This window comes from Phoca vitulina, unplaced genomic scaffold (assembly GCF_004348235.1).
Source record: "Phoca vitulina isolate PV1807 unplaced genomic scaffold, GSC_HSeal_1.0 scaffold68, whole genome shotgun sequence".
In the NCBI taxonomy this organism is placed as follows: Eukaryota; Metazoa; Chordata; class Mammalia; order Carnivora; family Phocidae; genus Phoca; species Phoca vitulina.
This window is the reverse complement of record NW_022589771.1, coordinates 5197839-5215788: the sequence shown is the minus strand read 5'-3', so window position 1 is coordinate 5215788 and position 17950 is coordinate 5197839. Positions and strand designations below refer to the sequence as shown.

At 54.3% G+C, this 17950-nt stretch overlaps 1 protein-coding gene across 1 annotated transcript in view; it reads left to right on the top strand.

Annotated features, from left to right (window-relative positions):
- Window positions 1–17950, top strand: part of PRDM15 (PR/SET domain 15) — a 61927-nt gene that overhangs the window by 14244 nt on the left and 29733 nt on the right. The window contains exons 2-7 of the mRNA XM_032392540.1: window positions 5685–5733; window positions 6285–6378; window positions 8741–8894; window positions 10677–10929; window positions 16247–16348; window positions 17672–17896. Of these exons, the coding sequence (XP_032248431.1) occupies window positions 5697–5733; window positions 6285–6378; window positions 8741–8894; window positions 10677–10929; window positions 16247–16348; window positions 17672–17896 (865 nt within the window). The 5' untranslated portion in view covers window positions 5685–5696. The remainder of the gene's footprint in view (window positions 1–5684; window positions 5734–6284; window positions 6379–8740; window positions 8895–10676; window positions 10930–16246; window positions 16349–17671; window positions 17897–17950) is intronic.

Genomic DNA, 17950 nt, shown 5'->3' with positions numbered 1-17950 from the left:
GACCGTTGACCCGGGGCGGGATGAGCCCGGGTCTCTGACAGCCATGTTCTGAGATGTGGGAGGCCCAGGAGGGCCCCGTTTGGCAGGGGAGCCAGGAAGGGTCCAGTGCTCGTTTCTGGCACGTTCAACTGTTTGTGGCTTCCAGGTGAAGGTGTGGGTGGGCAGCTGGATATTCGTGTGGGACTCCTTGGAGCATTACCAGCCCACACATGGTATTCACTTAGGCATAGAATTGGGTGTGGCTGCCTGGGGAGGGGTCCTGCAGAGGAGCCGTGGGAAGGGGTGGGGCTGTGCCCCAGGAGAGCCCAGACTGGGGTGGGCTGGAGGAGGAATCCCCCACGGGAGAGTGGCTGGGGGGGGCAAGAGAGGACAGTGGTTGGCCGCATCCCAGGTGACCAATCAGGTGAGGTGAAGAAAAAGACACCCTGTTCTAAGCCAGCTTGGTGGAAGGACACAAGAGTGAATGGAAGAACAGACACGGGACGAGTGTGTGTTGGCACCATTTACAGATAATTTATTATGAAGACTTTGAGCACACAAAACAGTCGGCAGGCCAGCAGGCGCCAGCCTCCACGGACCCCATCACCTGGCCGATCTGCCCCGTGTGTCCCTGTCTGGGAGTCCCCACCGGTAGTGCGTGGAAGCAAACCCTGGCCCCAGGATTGAGTTTGTGTTTCAGTCCGCATCTCTGCACAAGGAGCCTAACCAGGAACCACGATCCCCAGCCCCCCTGAAACATCTAATGCTAGTTCTTTAATGTGCTCGAACACCAGAGTTTGGCTTTCCAGCTATCCAGTGAAAGTCACACACGCTGTTTCCATCAGGATCCGGGCCACACCGCGCTGTGCTGGAAGTCACTTCAGTGGGGCGCCTGGGTGGCTCAGTCAGCGTCCAACTCTTCGGCTCAGGTCATGATCCCAGGGTCCTGGGATCGAGCCCCGCATCGGGCTCCCTGCTCCGCGGGAAGCCTGCTTCTCCCTCTCCCGCTCCCCCTGCTTGTGTTCCCTCTCTCGCTGTCTCTTTCTCTCTCTCTCAAATAAATAAATAAAATCTTTAAAAAAAATAAGTGTAAATAATCTACAAAAAATATAAACAATAAAGTTAAAAAACAATCTGGAACTCTACCCTTGAGAAATAACAATGATGAACATGCCACTCAAAATGAAAACAGTACATATAATAGAGGACCTGTATGTGGAAAATCATATCCATGTGTGTTTTTATGTTTAGAGAGAGTGATGAGAGGATGAGTACCAAAATGTTAATGGTGATTTGACTTTTTAAAAAGTTTTTATTGGGGTGCCTGGGTGGCTCAGTTGGTTAAGCGTTTGCCTTTGGCTCAGGTCATGATCCCGGGGTCCTGGGATCGAGCCCCGCATCGGGCTCCTTGCTCAGCAGGGAGCCTGCTTCTCCCTCTCCCTCTGCCCTCCACTCTCCCTGCTTGTGCTCTGTTCTCTCTTTCAAATAAATAAAATCATAAAAAAAAAAAATGTCACTTCAAATCTGTAGATTTTCCCTCCATATCTTAATTGAACTTTTAATTTTGAGATAACTGTGGATTCCCATGCAGCTGTAAGAGAGACTGCAGAGCGATCCTATGTGCCCTCTGCCCAGAGCCCCATCGGTGACACCATGCAGGACTCCAGCGTGGGGTCCCGTCCAGGATGGTGACGGTGATGGTGACACAGTGCAGGTACGGAGCACCCCACCCCCACAGCGACCCTCCTGCTGCCTCCTTACAGCCTCACCCGTCGTCCTTCCCAAACCCGCACCAGCCACGACTCGAGTCCCCATCTCTGTATTTCATCATTTCAGGGAGGTTATATAAATGGGATCAGACAGTATGTGACCTTTGGGACTGGCGTCCGTGGCACCGTTCTGGAGGGTCCCCCAGAGCCTGATGCGTATCAGTGGCTCGCTCCTCTTCATTGCGGACAAGTCTGCAGGTGTGGGTGGACCACAGACCGGGGTCACCGTGGGGGGGGCCGCGGGGCCTGTTTCCAGTCTGGGCTGTTGTGAATAAAGCTGCTGTGAACAGTCATGCGCAGGTTTTTGTGTGGATGGAAGTTTTTATTTCTCTGGGGTAAGTGCCCACGAGCGCAATGGCGGGGTCCCAGGCCAAGTGCATGTTGGTTTCATGAGACACCGCCGGCTGGTCTCCACTCCCGCCCGCCGCCCATGGGTGCCCGGGTTCCCTCATCCTGCGCCGCTCCGACAGGAGCGCCCTGACCTCTCGGTGACCTGTGGAATGTGTCTCTCTGGCGGTCGATGGGGGCGGCCACCATTTCCTGTGCTTGTCACTTACGTATTTTCCTTGCTGAAATGTATTTTGTGTCCTTTGCCCATTTACTGATTGGATCATTTGTGTTTTACTGGTGAGCTTTGAGAGTTCTTGGCACGTTCGAGGTTTGGATGGGTGGTTTGCGAAGATGCCTCCCGGTCTGTAGCTGGTCTTCTTACCCTCCTCACCGTGTCTTTTGTAGAGCAAAATTTTAAATTATGATAAAGTCTAATTAGTTTTCTGTTTATAGACGATTCTTTTGGTGAGAAGTCTAAAAACTGCCTACCCTAGATCTCAATGATTTTCTCCTATATTTTTCTAAAAAATGTTACTATTTTATGTTTTAAGTCTAGGATCGTGATAAGTTAATTTTTGTATGAGATGTGACATCAAGGCTCATTACCCCAGCCCCATCCACTTGCCCCAACACCACTTGCCGAGAAGGCTGTCTGTCCTTCCTTCATGAGTAGCTTTTATGTGCCCACCAAAAACCCACTGAGCCTGTTTGTGTGGGTCTGTTTCTCGGGTTCCATTGACCTTGGGCCTGTCCCTTCACCACCAGCGGCATCCTCATGGAAGTCTTCTTTTTCAAGGCTGATTTTCACAGCTGGTATCCCTGGGGCCTGCCTGGGAGCTCGTCACCACAGGGAACGTTTGTCTGGGATCGCCCCCACCCCCAGTGCCCCCCAGCTGACATGCCTGGTCTGAGCCCATCTGGCATTCATGATAAGTTTGGTTTCCTGATGCTGTTACTGTGGTCTCCCCGTGACCCCAGCCGGGGCTCGTTGGTTCTTGTTGCAGTGGTCGTATGGGTACTAGGCAGATGGGAGGGTGGGCAGTGGTGCTCAGAGGCGGGGTGCAGCAGAATGACCTGGGGGTCTGTGAGGGCGGGGTGTGAAGACCCATCCCAGAGAGTCGGCTTCAGCAGGTCTGAGGAGGGGCCGAGAATTTGCATTCCTGAGAAATTCTCAGGTGCTGCTGGTGTTGGTCCACGGACCACTCTTGGAGAATCACTGGCGTAAGGTAACTTTTCCCAGGATGGGGGTTAAAATGGCCAAATCTCACGCTTATGGTCTTTCTGGGTTATTTTCCCTAAAACACTATGTATAATCCGTCATCCTGGAATTTCTTACATGCCGTGAATGTCCAGAGACTGGACTTCCCCGTGTGGAGGGACCATCTGAGCACTAAGGGGATTTTGAGACAACAGTATCCATTCATCAGTTGATGGACACTTGGACTGTTCTAGTATCTTGGCTATTGTAGATAATGCTGCTGTAAACATTGGAGCGTATGTACTCCTTTCAGTTAATGTTTTTGTATTCTTTGGGTAAATACCCAGTAGTGGAATTACTGAATCATAGGTAGCTCTATTTTTAACTTTTTGAGGACCCTCCATACTGTTTTCCAGAGTGGCTGCACCAGTTTGCATTCCCACCAACAGTGTAGGAGGGTTCCCCTTTCTCCTCATCCTCGCCAACACTTGTTTCTTGTGTTATTGATTTTAGCCATTCTGACAGGTGGGAGGTGATTTCCTGGATGATGATGAGTGATGAAGAACATCTTCACATGTGTCTGTTGGCCATCTGGATGTCCTCTTTAGAGAAATGTCTGTTCATGTCTTCTGCCCATTTTTAAGTTAGATTATTTGGTTTTTTGGATGTTGAGTTGTATCAGTTCTTTTGAATAATAACCTTTTATTGGATATGTCATTTGTAAATATCTTCTCCCATTCTGTAGGTTGCCTTTTTGTTTTGTTGACTGTTTCTTTCCCTATGCAGAAGCTTCTCATTATGATGTAGTCCCAATAGTTCATTTTTGCTTTTATTTCCTTTGCTTTAGGAGACCTATCTAGAAAATGTTGCTGCGGCTGATGTCAGAGAAAGTACTGCATGTGCTCTCTTCCAGGGTTTTTATGGTTTCAGGTCCCCCATTTAGGCCTTTAATCCATTTTGAGTTTATTTTTGTGTTTGGTGTAAGAAAGTGGTCCGGTTTCATTCTTTTGCATGAATGTAGCTGACCAGTGTTTGCAACACTATTTGTCTTTTTCCTCTTGCATATTCTTGCCTCCTTTGTTGAAGATTAGTTGACTGTATAATTGTGGATTTATTTCTAGGTTCTCTGTTCTGTTCCATGGATCTATGAGTCTGTTTTTGTGCCAGTACCATACTGTTCTGATGATTACAGCTTTGTAGTATATCTTGAAATCTTGGATCGTGATACCTCCAGTTTAGTTTTTCTTTTTCAAGATTGCTTTGGCTGTTTGGGGTGTTTTGTGGTTCCATACAAATGTTAGGATTGTTTGTTCTAATTCTGTGAAAAATGCTGGTGGTACTTTAATAGGGATTGCATTAAATATGTAGATTGCTTTGAGTAGTATGGACGCTTTAACGATATTTGTTCTTCCAATCCATGAGCATGGGATGTCTTTCCATTTGTTTGTGTCCTCTTCAGTTTCTTTCATCAATGTTTTCTAGTTTTCAGAGTACAGGTCTTTCAATTAGGTGAGCATCTTTATTTCCATGTTATAGGTCAAAGAATCTAGGCCCCAGAATTAACATGTCCAGATCATCCCTCAAATAAGTGGGGGGTTCTAACCTCACAGGATCAACAGAAAACAGAAGTGACTGATCTGATAGAGTTTTATGTGGTGAGCAGGAGCGCTCTCCTCCATGATGCTCTCTCTGGTCCCCAGGAGACATGGGTGTGCACTGGGTGTCAGGCCTGGGGTAGCGGCTGAAGGAAGACAGAGGTCGTACTAGACATGAGTGTCCTTGAGGAGTTCACAGTCCAGTGACGGAGGAAAGAGAAGCAGTGGTGACAGCGTGAAACCAGCTTTTAAAAATGGTGATATGTTTGTTTTACCAGTGGAAACCTTTGGCTAACATGAAAAATGAAAGTCTGAGTTCATAAAGACTTTCTAATCTAGAAGACGTTCAAATCAATTGCTTTTAATAAAAAAAAAAACATTATTTTAGGTGAGAAAACAGCTCAAAGCCCCCAGCCTCATCACAATAAAGGGGACCACACTGCTTGGTGCCTTTAAGACCTCCAGGTAAGGTTCCCGCACGGGCTCGAGGAACCTTTAACAGGACTTGTCTTTAAAAATTGCTTGGCAAGGGCGCCTGGGTGGCTCAGTCGTTAAGTGTCTGCCTTCGGCTCAGGTCATGATCTCAGGGTCCTGGGATCGAGTCCCGTGTTGGGTTCCCTGCTCAGTGGGGTGTCTGCTTCTCCCTCTACCCTTCCCCCTGCTCATGATCTCTCTCTCTTTCTCTCTCTCTCTCTCAAATAAAACCTTAAAAAAAAACAAAATCTAATTCTTTTATAAATAAATAAATAAATAAATAAATAAATATTGCTTTGGCAAAAAGCTCATTATTAACGACATGCCCTTGTTCCCTGACAGGTGTCAGAAATGGCTGAAGACGGGAGTGAGGAGATCATGTTCATCTGTAAGTAGCCCCTGGCTTGTCCTCGAGCACGGGCGGGCTTTTACTGTCCCAGCAAAGCCACATCCACGTTTTGTTTTTATATGACAGAAACGCTGCTTCTTTTTAAGTTGAAATGACTTTGCTTGCTTTAAGAAACACGTTTATTGCACGAAAAATGCACTGCAGGGGTGTGGTTTTAAAAGGATCATCTTTCTCAGAATGCTGGGCAAAGGCCACTTTGCAGAGGGTAGCACTAGATTCAGAAAAGTAAGCTGGGGGTTTACAAAGAGATTTATGGTACGTTAGATTTATGCCAAACAGGTTAAATAGGTGAGTTTTCGTTGATTCTCATTCCTCGGGAAGATCCCGTTCTTTGTTAGTGTAGAGTCACTATATACTTTGAAATGTGCCACAGAGGGAAGCCTTTTCCTTGGGGGCCACGTCCTGTGTTTGCACCGTTTTCGTACATGTGGGGAGCACCGTGGGCCACCCCACCGGGCATGGAGCCTGCGATGCCCTGGGGGGCCCCTCCCAGCACCCTGTCCCCACTGATGCTCTCGTTTCTGATGCAGGGTGTGAGGATTGCAGCCAGTACCACGACTCCGAATGTCCTGAGCTGGGCCCCGTGGTCATGGTCAAAGACTCCTTTGTGTTAAGCAGGGCACGGTGAGTGGCTGCCTTGAGCTGGCTTTAGTCCTTCCTGTCAAACGGGACTGTCTGAATGTGGACCCTACATCTGCAGAAAGGGGAGGCCTTTCAGGGTCCCTGGACCCAGTTCCAACGTGGGGTTCCCCGTACAGACACCGGCAGGATTCAGCTCTGACCCTGTCTGCCCAGAGACGGCATTGGACCCCAGAGGATCAGGGCCCAGTCCTACAAGACCGCCCCTCACCCCCATTCCAGATGCCAGCCGCAAGCCCCAGGCTGTCACAGAACTCTAGGAAACACTTTAACCAGTTTATTTTTTTTATTTTTATTTTTTTTAAAGATTTTATTTTATTTATTTGACAGAGAGAGAGAGAGACAGCTAGAGAGGGAACACAAGCAGGGGGAGTGGGAGAGGGAGAAGCAGGCTTCCCGCTGAGCAGGGAGCCCGATGCGGGACTCGATCCCAGGACCCTGGGATCATGACCTGAGCCGAAGGCAGACGCTTAACGACTGAGCCACCCAGGCGCCCCTAACCAGTTTATTAAAGGATGTGATAAATGATATGACTGAACACCCAGATGAAGACCCCGCACCTCCACATGTTCACCAGCCTAGAAGCTCCCTACCCAGTCCTTTTGGGTTTTCTGGAGCCTTCGTTATGTAGGCATGACTGCCTGAGTCACTGCATTGGCTGACCCAACCTCCAGCCCCTCTCCCGCCCCGGTGGTGGGGGCAGGGGCAGGGACTGGAAGTTCCAGCCCTCTACCCATGTGGCTGGTGGGGTCTAGAAGTCACCTTCATTATGGCTCAGAAGTGTTTTTGGGAACTGTGGATGAAGCACTTAAGTCTGAGAAATGTATTTGGTCATCGGAACGACCAAATGCATATTTCTTATAAATTGTGATATCACAGGAGGAAACTGCAAAAAGAGAAGGCAGGACTTGGAGCATGACTGTCCTCAGGTTGCAGAGGACATCTGTGATTTCCATCCCATGGTGAACGGAGCAGCCTGCCACCAGGATAAGCCAGGACATATTTGGAAGGGTTCAGAGTGAATTTCTTGTTCTAGTTCAGCGTCCCCAGGGGCCAAGCATGGCAGCCGTGGAAGAGCCGATGGGCCGAGGCTGCAGCTCTGCTCATTCCGTTTTCCCCGTGGCCCGAACCTAAGCCTGCCGTCTAACAGACGCCTGCTGTGGGCTGCGTGGGACCCGGGGCAGTGAGGGCAGGTCACAGCTCCTGGAGAAACACCAGCAGATCTAATGAGGAGATTCGGTGGCTCTGCCATTCTCGTTCCGGGCACCTGGGGGGCCGTGGCACCTGGGGGGCCGGAGCCAGGGCTCTGAGGGACAGTCTGTCCACAGTCCGGGTCAGCCACATGGGGGCTGTTTGAACTGAGACAAGGCGTTCTATTCTCCATCCTGGCCCCCCTGCAGAGGTGTGACCCGTGTTATGTTATACACAGTACCTGCCTCATGGAGACACCGTTATTATCTTGGTGCTCTTTCTAGAAGCTTCCCAACTGGTTTTCCAGTGACTCACCTTCTCAAAACAGATTACTGTCTTTGCCTGAAGTAGAGACCTCGTCAGCTCTCCCCCAAAACCTTCACTGGTTACCTGTTGCCCACGAAACGCCAGTGGCAGCTATCAGTCCCGTGGCGGGAACCCTCCGTGATTGGGTTCCTCCTCCTCAGCCCGGCCTTCTGCTCGGCCCTGGGAGGGGGCTGCGCTCCAGGCTCCCCAGTGTCCCACCTGCTCGTGGATGTGGGTCAGGCTTGCCCAAGCCTTGGCTCGTGCTGGGGTTCCAGCCCACGGGCCTTCCTCTTTCAGCGCCCCGTCCTCGACACTCTCAGCATTTAGGTAAAAGCATCCTCAACAGGATTGGCCCATTCAGCCTAGTTGGAAACCCTTTTCTGCTCCCTGGGAATGCCGTGGCGCTTTTCCCTTTCTCGTGGTGCTCTGCACTCGGCGCCTCATCGTGGCGCTCCCCCCGCCTCTCTGTGGGCTCTGCGGCTCTGGGGATCAGAGCTCGGTCCCATTCACCTCCCCTGGCCCGTTGCAGCCCACACCCGTGATGTCTCCTGGGGGGGGATGTCAAACACATCCTTTAGTAAGCGGCCCCTCCCTCTGCATGGGCTCTGGGTGAGTTGGGCCAGGGCCCTGGGGCCGGTCTCCTGTGGCTCAGGCCGTTAAGGAGCTGGGTGTGCAATGGCCACTGGGCCATCACCCCCTCTGTCCTCAGTAGGAAGCTCTTTCTCACCCCCGAGGATGGTATTTCAGCAAGAGCGAGCCTGTGGGCCGTCTCACCCATCTGTTCCCGGTGTGAGTGGCTGTCCTCAGCCAGCGGCACTTGGGGGCTGAGGGCCTCCTGTTCCATTTCTAGATCATCTCTCCCTTCCAACCTGGAGATCAGGCGACTGGAAGACGGAGCCGAAGGAGTGTTTGCCGTGACCCAGCTCGTCAAGAGAACACAGTTTGGTCCGTTTGAGTCGAGGAGAGTGGCCAAATGGGAGAAGGAATCTGCGTTCCCGCTGAAGGTACGGGCCGGGGCCAGCTTGGGGAGGGGACGAGCACGACCTGCCCCCCACCCTGTGCGAGGAGAGCCGTGCGTCCCACTGATTGATCGGTGTCTTCTGCGGCTTCAACGGTCCTGGTTCCACTTTCTTCCACGACAGTGGTTCTCCTTTTATTCTAGTTTGTTTTTATGTCAAAAGCATCAAGGTGGAGCTAGTATTTTGCACTTTTCCACTTCGCCAGCCCCTGAAGAGAGGGTATTGAGAACACGTGCAAGAGCAGACCCCCCAGGCCGCCCTCACTTCTCTCACGGCCTGGACTGGCGTGGAGCCTCCGGGCACTGCCTTCTGCGTGTCGTGGGCCATGTCAGTGCGAGCACGCTCACGCCTGAGTGAGTGACTGAGACTTGGCAGAGCTCCTTCAGAAGGAAGGGGTTTCGTTTAGGCAGTGTTGAGACATGGGTGCAAAGTCGAGCGGCTCTAAAAAGCACATCAGAGAAAAGACAGCTTTTATGTGAAATGGAGCAAAACAGAACGGATGTCAGGTGCAGGGAAGGCTTTGAGTTCTCGAAGGAAGGCGTGTGGACGCGCCAGGGGCCGGGGACTCGGGTTCCGTCCCCACCTCCAGCATGCACCCGGTCCAGGTGCGCCTCCAGAAACGTCTCTTGCCGTGAGCGGTGAGGACCAGGGTGCTGGTCTTGCTGCAGTGACCCACAGAGTGAGCTTTTCCTAAGGCCTGGCAGATAGCCGCGTGTTCAGGACAGGCCTGAGATGGGTAGCCTCGGGGTTTGGCAGTTCTGGGAAAAGTTGAGCTTACAAGGCAGATTTCAGCAAAATGGGAAGGAAGGAAAGGTATTTGATTTGTTTGCCAACAAAAAATGAAAGAAAGAAAGGCTGTTTTATGTGAAGGAATAAAGAAGCCGGAGGCCACGCCCCACGAAGGCCATTGGCTGCCATCCTACGCGGGACCTGGGGTGCTTGGATGCACATAGTTGCTGTGGGCACATGGTCGGGCCGAGGCCCCTTTGAAAAGTCCTCTGTGCCCATTTTGGCTTCCTTCAGTGACTCGGTTCTCCAGGTCTGTCGGATACTGAGTTGTTTTCAGCACGGCCTCGCCGGAGGCCCCCTCTGCCTCCAAGGGCCCCATCCTCAGAGGGGGCCTCTAGCTCCTTAGCAGTGGGGAGCCCCTGTGGGAAAAGCTCAGAGAGGGGAGAGCAGGGAAGCAGCGTTGGCATCAGAAAAGAGGGCCAGACCCTCTTCTACTCGTGTGGTGACTTTGAACTTCAGAATATCAACGATTCTCCCCCGTTGCCATCCATCAGGCGGTGTTAGGGGCCAGGGCGCAGCCTGCGGGACTGACCGGAGTTACTGGACACACCTGTGAGAGCAGGGAGGTGCACAGGTGTCCCGGGGCCCATGCAGAGCCCCGGGAGAACTTAGGCATCCTCGTTCCCAGCTGGGCCGTGCACGGCGTTCAGGTGTCCGGATGCCACCCGAGCAGGGGGAGCACTCAGGTGTCCCGGTGATCCCTGGACCAGGTGTCATTACGCCCACTTGGAACCGATTAGAGCCTGAGAGTCCAGCCTCTATACCTGGACCAGTAGACCTGAGGTGTCCCAGTTCCCACCTGGGCCGTGCAGAGAACTCAGGTGCCCCGTGAGCCCTGAAACGGGTTCTATGTGCAGCCTGACCTGGCCCCGTCTGGACTGGTTGCCCCCTGCCCTCCCCACACACACACGCGCTGACCTGCCGACGGGTGGCTAACCAGCTCCTTCCCTGGCCCCTTGGCGGCCGTGCCCACCCCAGGTGTTCCAGAAGGACGGGCACCCCGTGTGCTTCGACACCTCCAACGAGGACGACTGCAACTGGATGATGCTGGTGCGGCCCGCAGTGGGGCCCGAGCACCAGAACCTGACGGCCTACCAGCACGGCAACGACGTGTACTTCACCACCTCGAGGGACATCCCCCCGGGCGCCGAGCTGCGCGTGTGGTACGCCGCCTTCTACGCCAAGAAGATGGACAAGCCCATGCTGAAGCAGGCCTGCTCCGGAACCCACGGTACACGGGGCCCCGCTGCCTGGCGGCCGAGGGGGCGCTGTGCCGGCGACCGCTGCGGCGTGGGGGGCCAGGGGCTGCTCTTGACCCCACGGGCCTGGGTCTGCCGTTCTGCTTGTTCAGGGTCTGGGCTCCCCCTAAGCCGGACGCCGGCTGGGGAATCGGGGTGCTGGGGCACGACAGGCTGATACTCAGCTCTGCCCTCCGGGCTTTCGATGCGGTAACTCCTCCCCACCCACCGTCCTGCAAGGGCACATGGTCGGGCGACCGTCTCTGTTTTGGGACAGAGGAAACGGAGCACAGAGAGGTTGGGGAACCTGCCCTGAGTCACAGTGCAGGAGATGGAGGAGTCGGGGTTCGGACCTGGAATCTGGCTCCAGGCTGGTGCTCTCCGGCTTGTGGCAGCCTCCTCCAGATCTGGGGGGTTGCGCAGGGGCGTGTGGGTGCGTGCATGCGTGTGTGCTCACGTGTGCGTGTGTGTTTGTGCATATGTGTCCAGGAAGGACCTGGCGAAGGTCGTATGTGTGATTTGCCCAAATCCAGCTTTCCTGTGGGAAAAGCAGCCCAGAATTAGTGTCCTGCCGCCCCGGGGTGTGGGGCCTCACTGTGTCGAGGGGGCCCTCCTGCCAGGTCGTGAGCCGCCGCACGTGTACCTGATGCCACCGGGGCAGGTGCACCTGTTGTCACAGTTACTTGCTCGGGGAGAAATAGCCCTTTTTCCTCTGACCCCCGCCCCCCCGCCCCCGCACTGCCGGATTCTGACAGGAAATGGTTTCCTTTCTCTTATGAACACGACGTGATACAAAGAGGGTCTTAACGTATTTTTAAGGCTCTGGTCTGTCCCGGGTGATCGCGGCTTTGTGACCTGCCCCCCTCCCCCTCCGTGGAGCCCTCCTGGTTTTCCCCGTGCCGGCGGTGTGAGGAGAGGCGTCCGTGAGGCTGCCCAAACCAAGCAGACCTTAAGCAGGCTCAAACAACAGAAAGGGGCTGCCTCTCAGCCCCGGAGCCTGGGGGCCCTGACCAGGTGTTGGCAGAGCTCGTTCCTTCTAGAGGCCTCTCCCGGCTTCTGGTGTGGCCAGCAGCCCTTGGCATTCCTTGGCTTGTAGATGCATCACCCTGATCCCTGTCCCTGTCCCCGTGAGGACTTCTCTCCCCTGTGTCTCTGTGTTCTCTCTTGTAGGGACACCAGTCACTGGATTGAGGGTCCGCCCTCTTAATGATGTCTGCAAAGACTCGATCCAGAGATTGCAGGCGGATGTGAATTTCGGGGGGCCACTCTTCCACGCGCTAAAGGCTGGGTGGTGAGCGGGGGGTAGGGTGGAGCCACTGAGGGTGCTCTCGGGGAATGTCGGTGGGGAGCCAGATGGCCAGATGGCCTGCACTCCGGTTCTGGTGGCTGTGGAGGGCTTGCCACCTTCACAGAGATACTTGCAGAGGAAGACTGGGAGCTTTATGGAGTGTACTTTATTTTGGTAGTGAAGGCCACAGTAAGAATTTGGAGAGACCCACAGCTTTTCACCCGGCTGCTCCCAAGCCCACCTTTAGGATTTGCACATTAGGAGGCATTGACGTGTCCCGCTGGGCCAGGCATCACTCTGGAGCGTGGTGCGGCCGGGCTCACAGGTGCCGTGCAAGATCTTCAGGATCTTCCCGATCTGACTTTCTCGTGTTCCGGATTCCTTCCGGCCTGGGCAGCTGATGTCCATGCCCTGGGGCCAGCCAGACTGCAGGTCACGGTGTGGGTCATTAGAGGCTGGCCTTGTCCGCTGTGTCCTGCATGATGTCTCCCCCCTCACGACTCTCAGGTCAAAGAGCAAGCTTGCTGCCCCCCTCCCAGAGTTGCAGTTCTGCTTGCTTTTACCTACGGGAAAGCTCTCTAATCTGGAGCTGCATCTGAGAAGGGAGATTCTAACGAAATTGGTCTGGTCTGTGTCGACCCGGACAGCTGCCTCCTTATTTGCCCCCAGCCACCCTCCTGGGGGATCCTGAGCTGGCTGTCCTTCGTCCTCCGTGTGTTCCTTCTGAGAACACAGGACACGATGGCTCATCACGTCCCCATCAGCTGGAAGGCACAGTCCCCCAAAATGAGTCTGGAATCAGGAAAGCAAATAAGCAACTTAGGCACTCTGAAATCTTAGAAATACTTTTTATGGTTGTTCACTCTGTTTTGGGAGAAATGGCAGGGAAGTGTTTCATAGAAATGTAGCGGAAGTTCTTGACTACTGTTACCTGGCTGGTTAGTCGGGTCCCTCATTTCTTACACCTGCTGAGTGATGGCTTAGCTCAGGTGGTGCTGGTAGCTCCCCAGGGGACACGCGACATCCGCCACCGTGCACGGTGCCTGTGGTGAAACGGTGACCCGGCAGCCGCCCCAGGCTGCCGCACCCTGCCTCCGCCACCCTGTCCTCCCGCCCAGCCCCTTCCTAAAGCCCTGCCGCCCAGTGGAGCTTCTAGAGCCCTGCTCCAGCCCTGCCTGCCCTGAGTGCCTGGGGCCCCGCCGAGCAGTCTTGGGTGCTCCCCCAGCTGAAACATTTTGTTGGGAGCCCACCATGCCCGCTTCTTAGACACTAGAGTAGGTGCCAAGACCTGTGAAGAGGGGCCTGGACCAGCCAGAAAGCTGGTCATCTGCATGACTCTGATTACCCAGATCCGACAGGTCGGGAAAGGGCTTCCCCTCCCCTTCCCAGCGACGAGGCCTCTGGTCTGCACGCCCTCGAGACCCCTGCAGTGGAGTGGAGGGACGGGGGCCTTTGTGGCCATCACTGTGCCTCGGGCCCAGTGGAGGAGGGGCGCAGCAAGGCGGATGGGCCTTAGGGACCACCGCCACGTGCTAGAAGAATCGTGCTGGGGGCCAGTGGACAAGGAGCTGTCTGCCCGTAAATCATTCAGACTCTTTCTTGGTGAGCATCAGAAGTGTGGAGACTCATTAATTTCATTCGGCCTCTTTTTCACATTTGCTGCAAAATGCATCTCAGTTATAGAAATCAGCCAATTTGCAGATGGCAGAGCTGACTTCTTAACACAGCAAAGTTGGAGGATCAGACACGTCCTTGAAAAAAAATAACTTCTACTATATTTTTTTCCAGGTAGGAGATTTACTTTTCACATTTTTTCTTGGGCTGACATTGAAGTTGGTTTCCTTGCTTTGCCCAGATGGGCCTGTTGACAGGTGAAGGAGGGGCCAGGAAGCGCATGGGTCTAAATGGAGGGGTCTCTCGGTTCCCTTGTGCGGCTTTGCGCTCGGGCTCCTGGCGCCCAGCAAGCTGCCTTCCGTCCCTGCAGCTGAGCTGTGTCCCTCCTGGTCTCCAACAGAGCCCCGCGTTGTCCCACAGGCGAGGTCTCGCTTCGCGCATTCCCAGGCGTACTTGTAACTCGCCATCCACCTTCAGTATCGGCCTCCTGTCGCTCCCTATGCCGCATCGCTTGTCACCGGGCGGTGTTTCTGTTGCTTTGACACGTCTCTTTTGTTGGACGTTTAAGTGATGGGCCATCGAGAACTGCCTTCTGATTGTTGGCTCGTTTTTGTTCTTTTTTTTTTTTAAAGATTTTATTTATTTATTTGAGAGAGAGAGAGTGAGAGAGAGCATGAGAGGGGAGAGGGTCAGAGGGAGAAGTAGACTCCCCACTGAGCGGGGAGCCCGATGTGGGACTCGATCCCGGGACTCCAGGATCACGACCTGAGCTGAAGGCAGACGCTTAACCGACTGAGCCACCCAGGCGCCCCAGCTCGTTTTTGTTCTTAAAAATTCTGATCTTTTAGCGATAATTTTTGGAAAATAGAGTTCTTCCCTTGATGGGGGGGTGGGGGGGACAGAGGTCACGACAGGTCCTTCTAGTTGGTCCTTTTGACTGACCTCAGTGCAGGTTGAAGAGAAGGGCTTCTCGTGTCACGTTAGTTTGAATCCCATTTGTGGGGGTGGGGACCGTCCCACTGGAGATGGCAGCCCCTGGGGGCCAGAAGAAATGACCTGGATTCACAGGTGTCCTTCCATCTTACCCACTCCTCATCCCTTCCTGAACCCGTCACATGCAAATGTCTCCTCCCCTCTTTTGAGCCACATGTGTTTGAGAAGGTGAGCGAGAAGCGGGAATTCGGCTCTGGCTCCCATTCATCCGTGGTCTTGTCCTGACAGTCTTTGTGCGGTGGATCCGCGGGGGGCGAGGGAGAGCAGAGGGCTGGCTGGCCTGGAGCGTCCACTAGACCGCGGGTCTCCCATGGCACCTGCTCCGGACCCCTCCTGCTCTGCCGGTGTTCGTATAACCGAGCATTTCACATCACACGTTTTCCCCTTATTATCTGAGGAGGACTCAGGAAATGGACACCAACAGTTAGGGCCGTGGCCTGCATCTCTTGCTTCCTGTCTTTGCAACCTTGTTGCTGGTTTGGATACAGAAAGAGGGGTGTTTTGTCCCCGCTCCGAATGCATGTGCAGCTGCAATTCTGGGTGATTTTTGTTTAAGGACGCAGGAGTTTGCTGAATGGGTGGCCCCCCGGAGTGTTGCGTGTGATGGGTCATGCGGTGGCCGAGTGGGAGTGGTGGTGAGGGCGCCTGGGGCCGCCCGACAGGGCCTGGAGAGACGGGGCCGGGCCAGGGGATCACGGCCGGAGGCTCGCTGAGAATGTCCCCGGTTTTTAGGTCCACGGAGTAGTATAGTTGACAAGGGAGCTGCGGTTCCCCTCTGCAGAGCCGTGTCTCCCCCATTCCCTGAGCCCTGCCCACGCGTCTCTGGGGTGCGAGGAAGAGGGGCTGAGGGCCCTTCACAGCGGCTGCCTGCCCGCTCTTCAATTCTAATGCAAATTAGACAGAATTAAAACCTCGGTTCCTCAGGGGCAGGAGCCCCAAGCGCCTGCCACCTCAGAGGCGAGGCGTATTCAGAGCGATCGGCGCAGAAAGTTCTGCGGAGCCCCCGCCACACCGGGCCCAGGGCACACTGACGGCCGGTCTCTCATACGAGCCAGAGAGAAACTGAGGAATTCAGTTTGATCTGAAGGGTTTTTTTCTCGAAGTCGTGCAGAGGGATGCATCTGGTCCCACTGGCCTGGCTTTGGGAGGAGTCACGTTTCTGTGACTGGCGACAGACCCCGCGTCGCGCCGCTCCAGCACCACCTGCCTGTGCTCAGTCTCCTCACCTGTGAAATGGGGGCGTCCCTGGGGACCGCAGGAGTCCACGCGTGTGAAGCCCGGGGAGCGGGGCCGAGAGGGGAGCCGTGCTGACCGCCTCCACAGCGCCGGCCCCGGGCGACAGGCGCGCCCCCTGCGGCGCTGGGCTTGGGGGGGACGCGCTGCTCTGCATCACCCTTCCCTCTGCTCTTTCGAAGCTGCGGGCACGCCAGAAAGCAGCGCCGCGGTGGAGTCCGAGCCCAGCTCGTGGGTGTGTAAAGTGTGTTCCGCCACCTTCCTGGAGCTGCAGCTTCTGAACGGTAAGCGCCGGTGTGCACGCTGGTGGCTGCCACGGGGAAGTCTGGGCGGAACGGCTCCAGGTTGTGCTCTTCCTGCCACGCCGTCCCTTTGGACAGGTGGCCGGCAGGACGTTCGCTGGCCTTGTGTGAGCAGCGCACTCCCGGGCCACTGTGTAGACCCCAGCCATGTCCCCCAGAGCTGCACGCGCTCATGCTCGGACACTTGGCCTGGAACAAGGCTCCCACAAAGTGCCTGGCCCCAGGGCGCTCTCTTTGCCTCAGGCTCTGTGACGTCTCGCAGCTGGGGGCGGTTAGGCTCTGTGTTTTCTCCAGTCTTTCCAGGTGCGTTCAGCTAGGCGGGCTCATCGTTGGCTTGTTCTGCCGTGTGGCCAAACTGCCAAGCCCTTCCTGTGACACACATCACATTCTGTTGTGTTTGCTTTTTAATTTTCTTTCCCTCCCTGGACCCAGCTCCTCGAGGGCACTCACCCAGCACGATGGCCCTAAGTATGGAACAAACAGAGAAGTAACAGCCCCTTCATGCAGAAGGCCTGTGCTGAGCCAGTGGAGATTTGCGCTGGGGAGGATAGGTCCCCGGCCCTGATGTGTGCACAGGCGCCATCTGTCATTTGCGTGTGGGTCCCCACCTGTGTCGTGGGTTGTCTCCCTCCTCCTCCTTGCCACGGCGCTGTGGTCCAGCCGGTCTGGGCCTTCACTGAGGGGAGTTTGTCTGTTCTTGAACTCTGTACCCATCCCTGCCTGCCTGGTTCCTGGGGTTCTGTAGTTGTCTTTTCTTGGGAGGTCTCGAAGGGCTTTCTTCAGTTGAAAGTAAAGCAAAGATTATTTGCTTCTGTGCAGTGTTTTTCAAGATAATATCGTTTATCATGAGTTGAGTATTTCTCAGTATTTCTCTTTAGAGGCTACATTCTTAAGTAATTGTAGTATGAATTCATCATAAACATTGGAAAACATAAGTGAGTATAAAAAAGAAAAGGAACATTGCCCGTGGTGTCAGCATCCGGAGAGAGCCACAGTACCGTGCTGGAACACCCTTCCGCACTTCTTCCTTGCACGTACATGTGCATGCATCCTTGTGCTTTCTATAAAACTGTGTGCATGGTGAACCTGCCCTGGTTTCATCACCTAATTTAGCTTTTAAAATAGTCCTGTTTGGTGCGGTGAAAATGCTTTTATTTTCAAAAGCAGTGGAAATAAAGTTTATTTGGCTATGAAAGGGCACACACTCAACAAATGAAGGTAAAAACAAACAAAAATGGTGGTAGGGGGTGGGCGTACTGACAGGCCGCCTCACTGTCCTTGTGTGTTTTCTTCCCTCTTCTGCAGAGCATCTGTTGGGTCACTTGGAACAAGCCAAAAGCCTTCCCCCAGCCAGCCAGCATGAAGCAGCTCCTGAGAAGGAACCAGATGTGCCCCGGGGGGAGCCTCCTGCAGTTCCCAAGAGTGCCGGTGCCACCAAAGAGCAGAAGAAAAAGCCTCGAAGGGGGAGAAAACCCAAAGCATCAAAACCTGAGCAGCCACTAGACATCATAGAAGGCAAGGAGCCAGCAGGTGAGGGTGGTCCTGGGGGAGGAGCCAGCAGGTGGGGGCTGGTCCTGGGGGAGG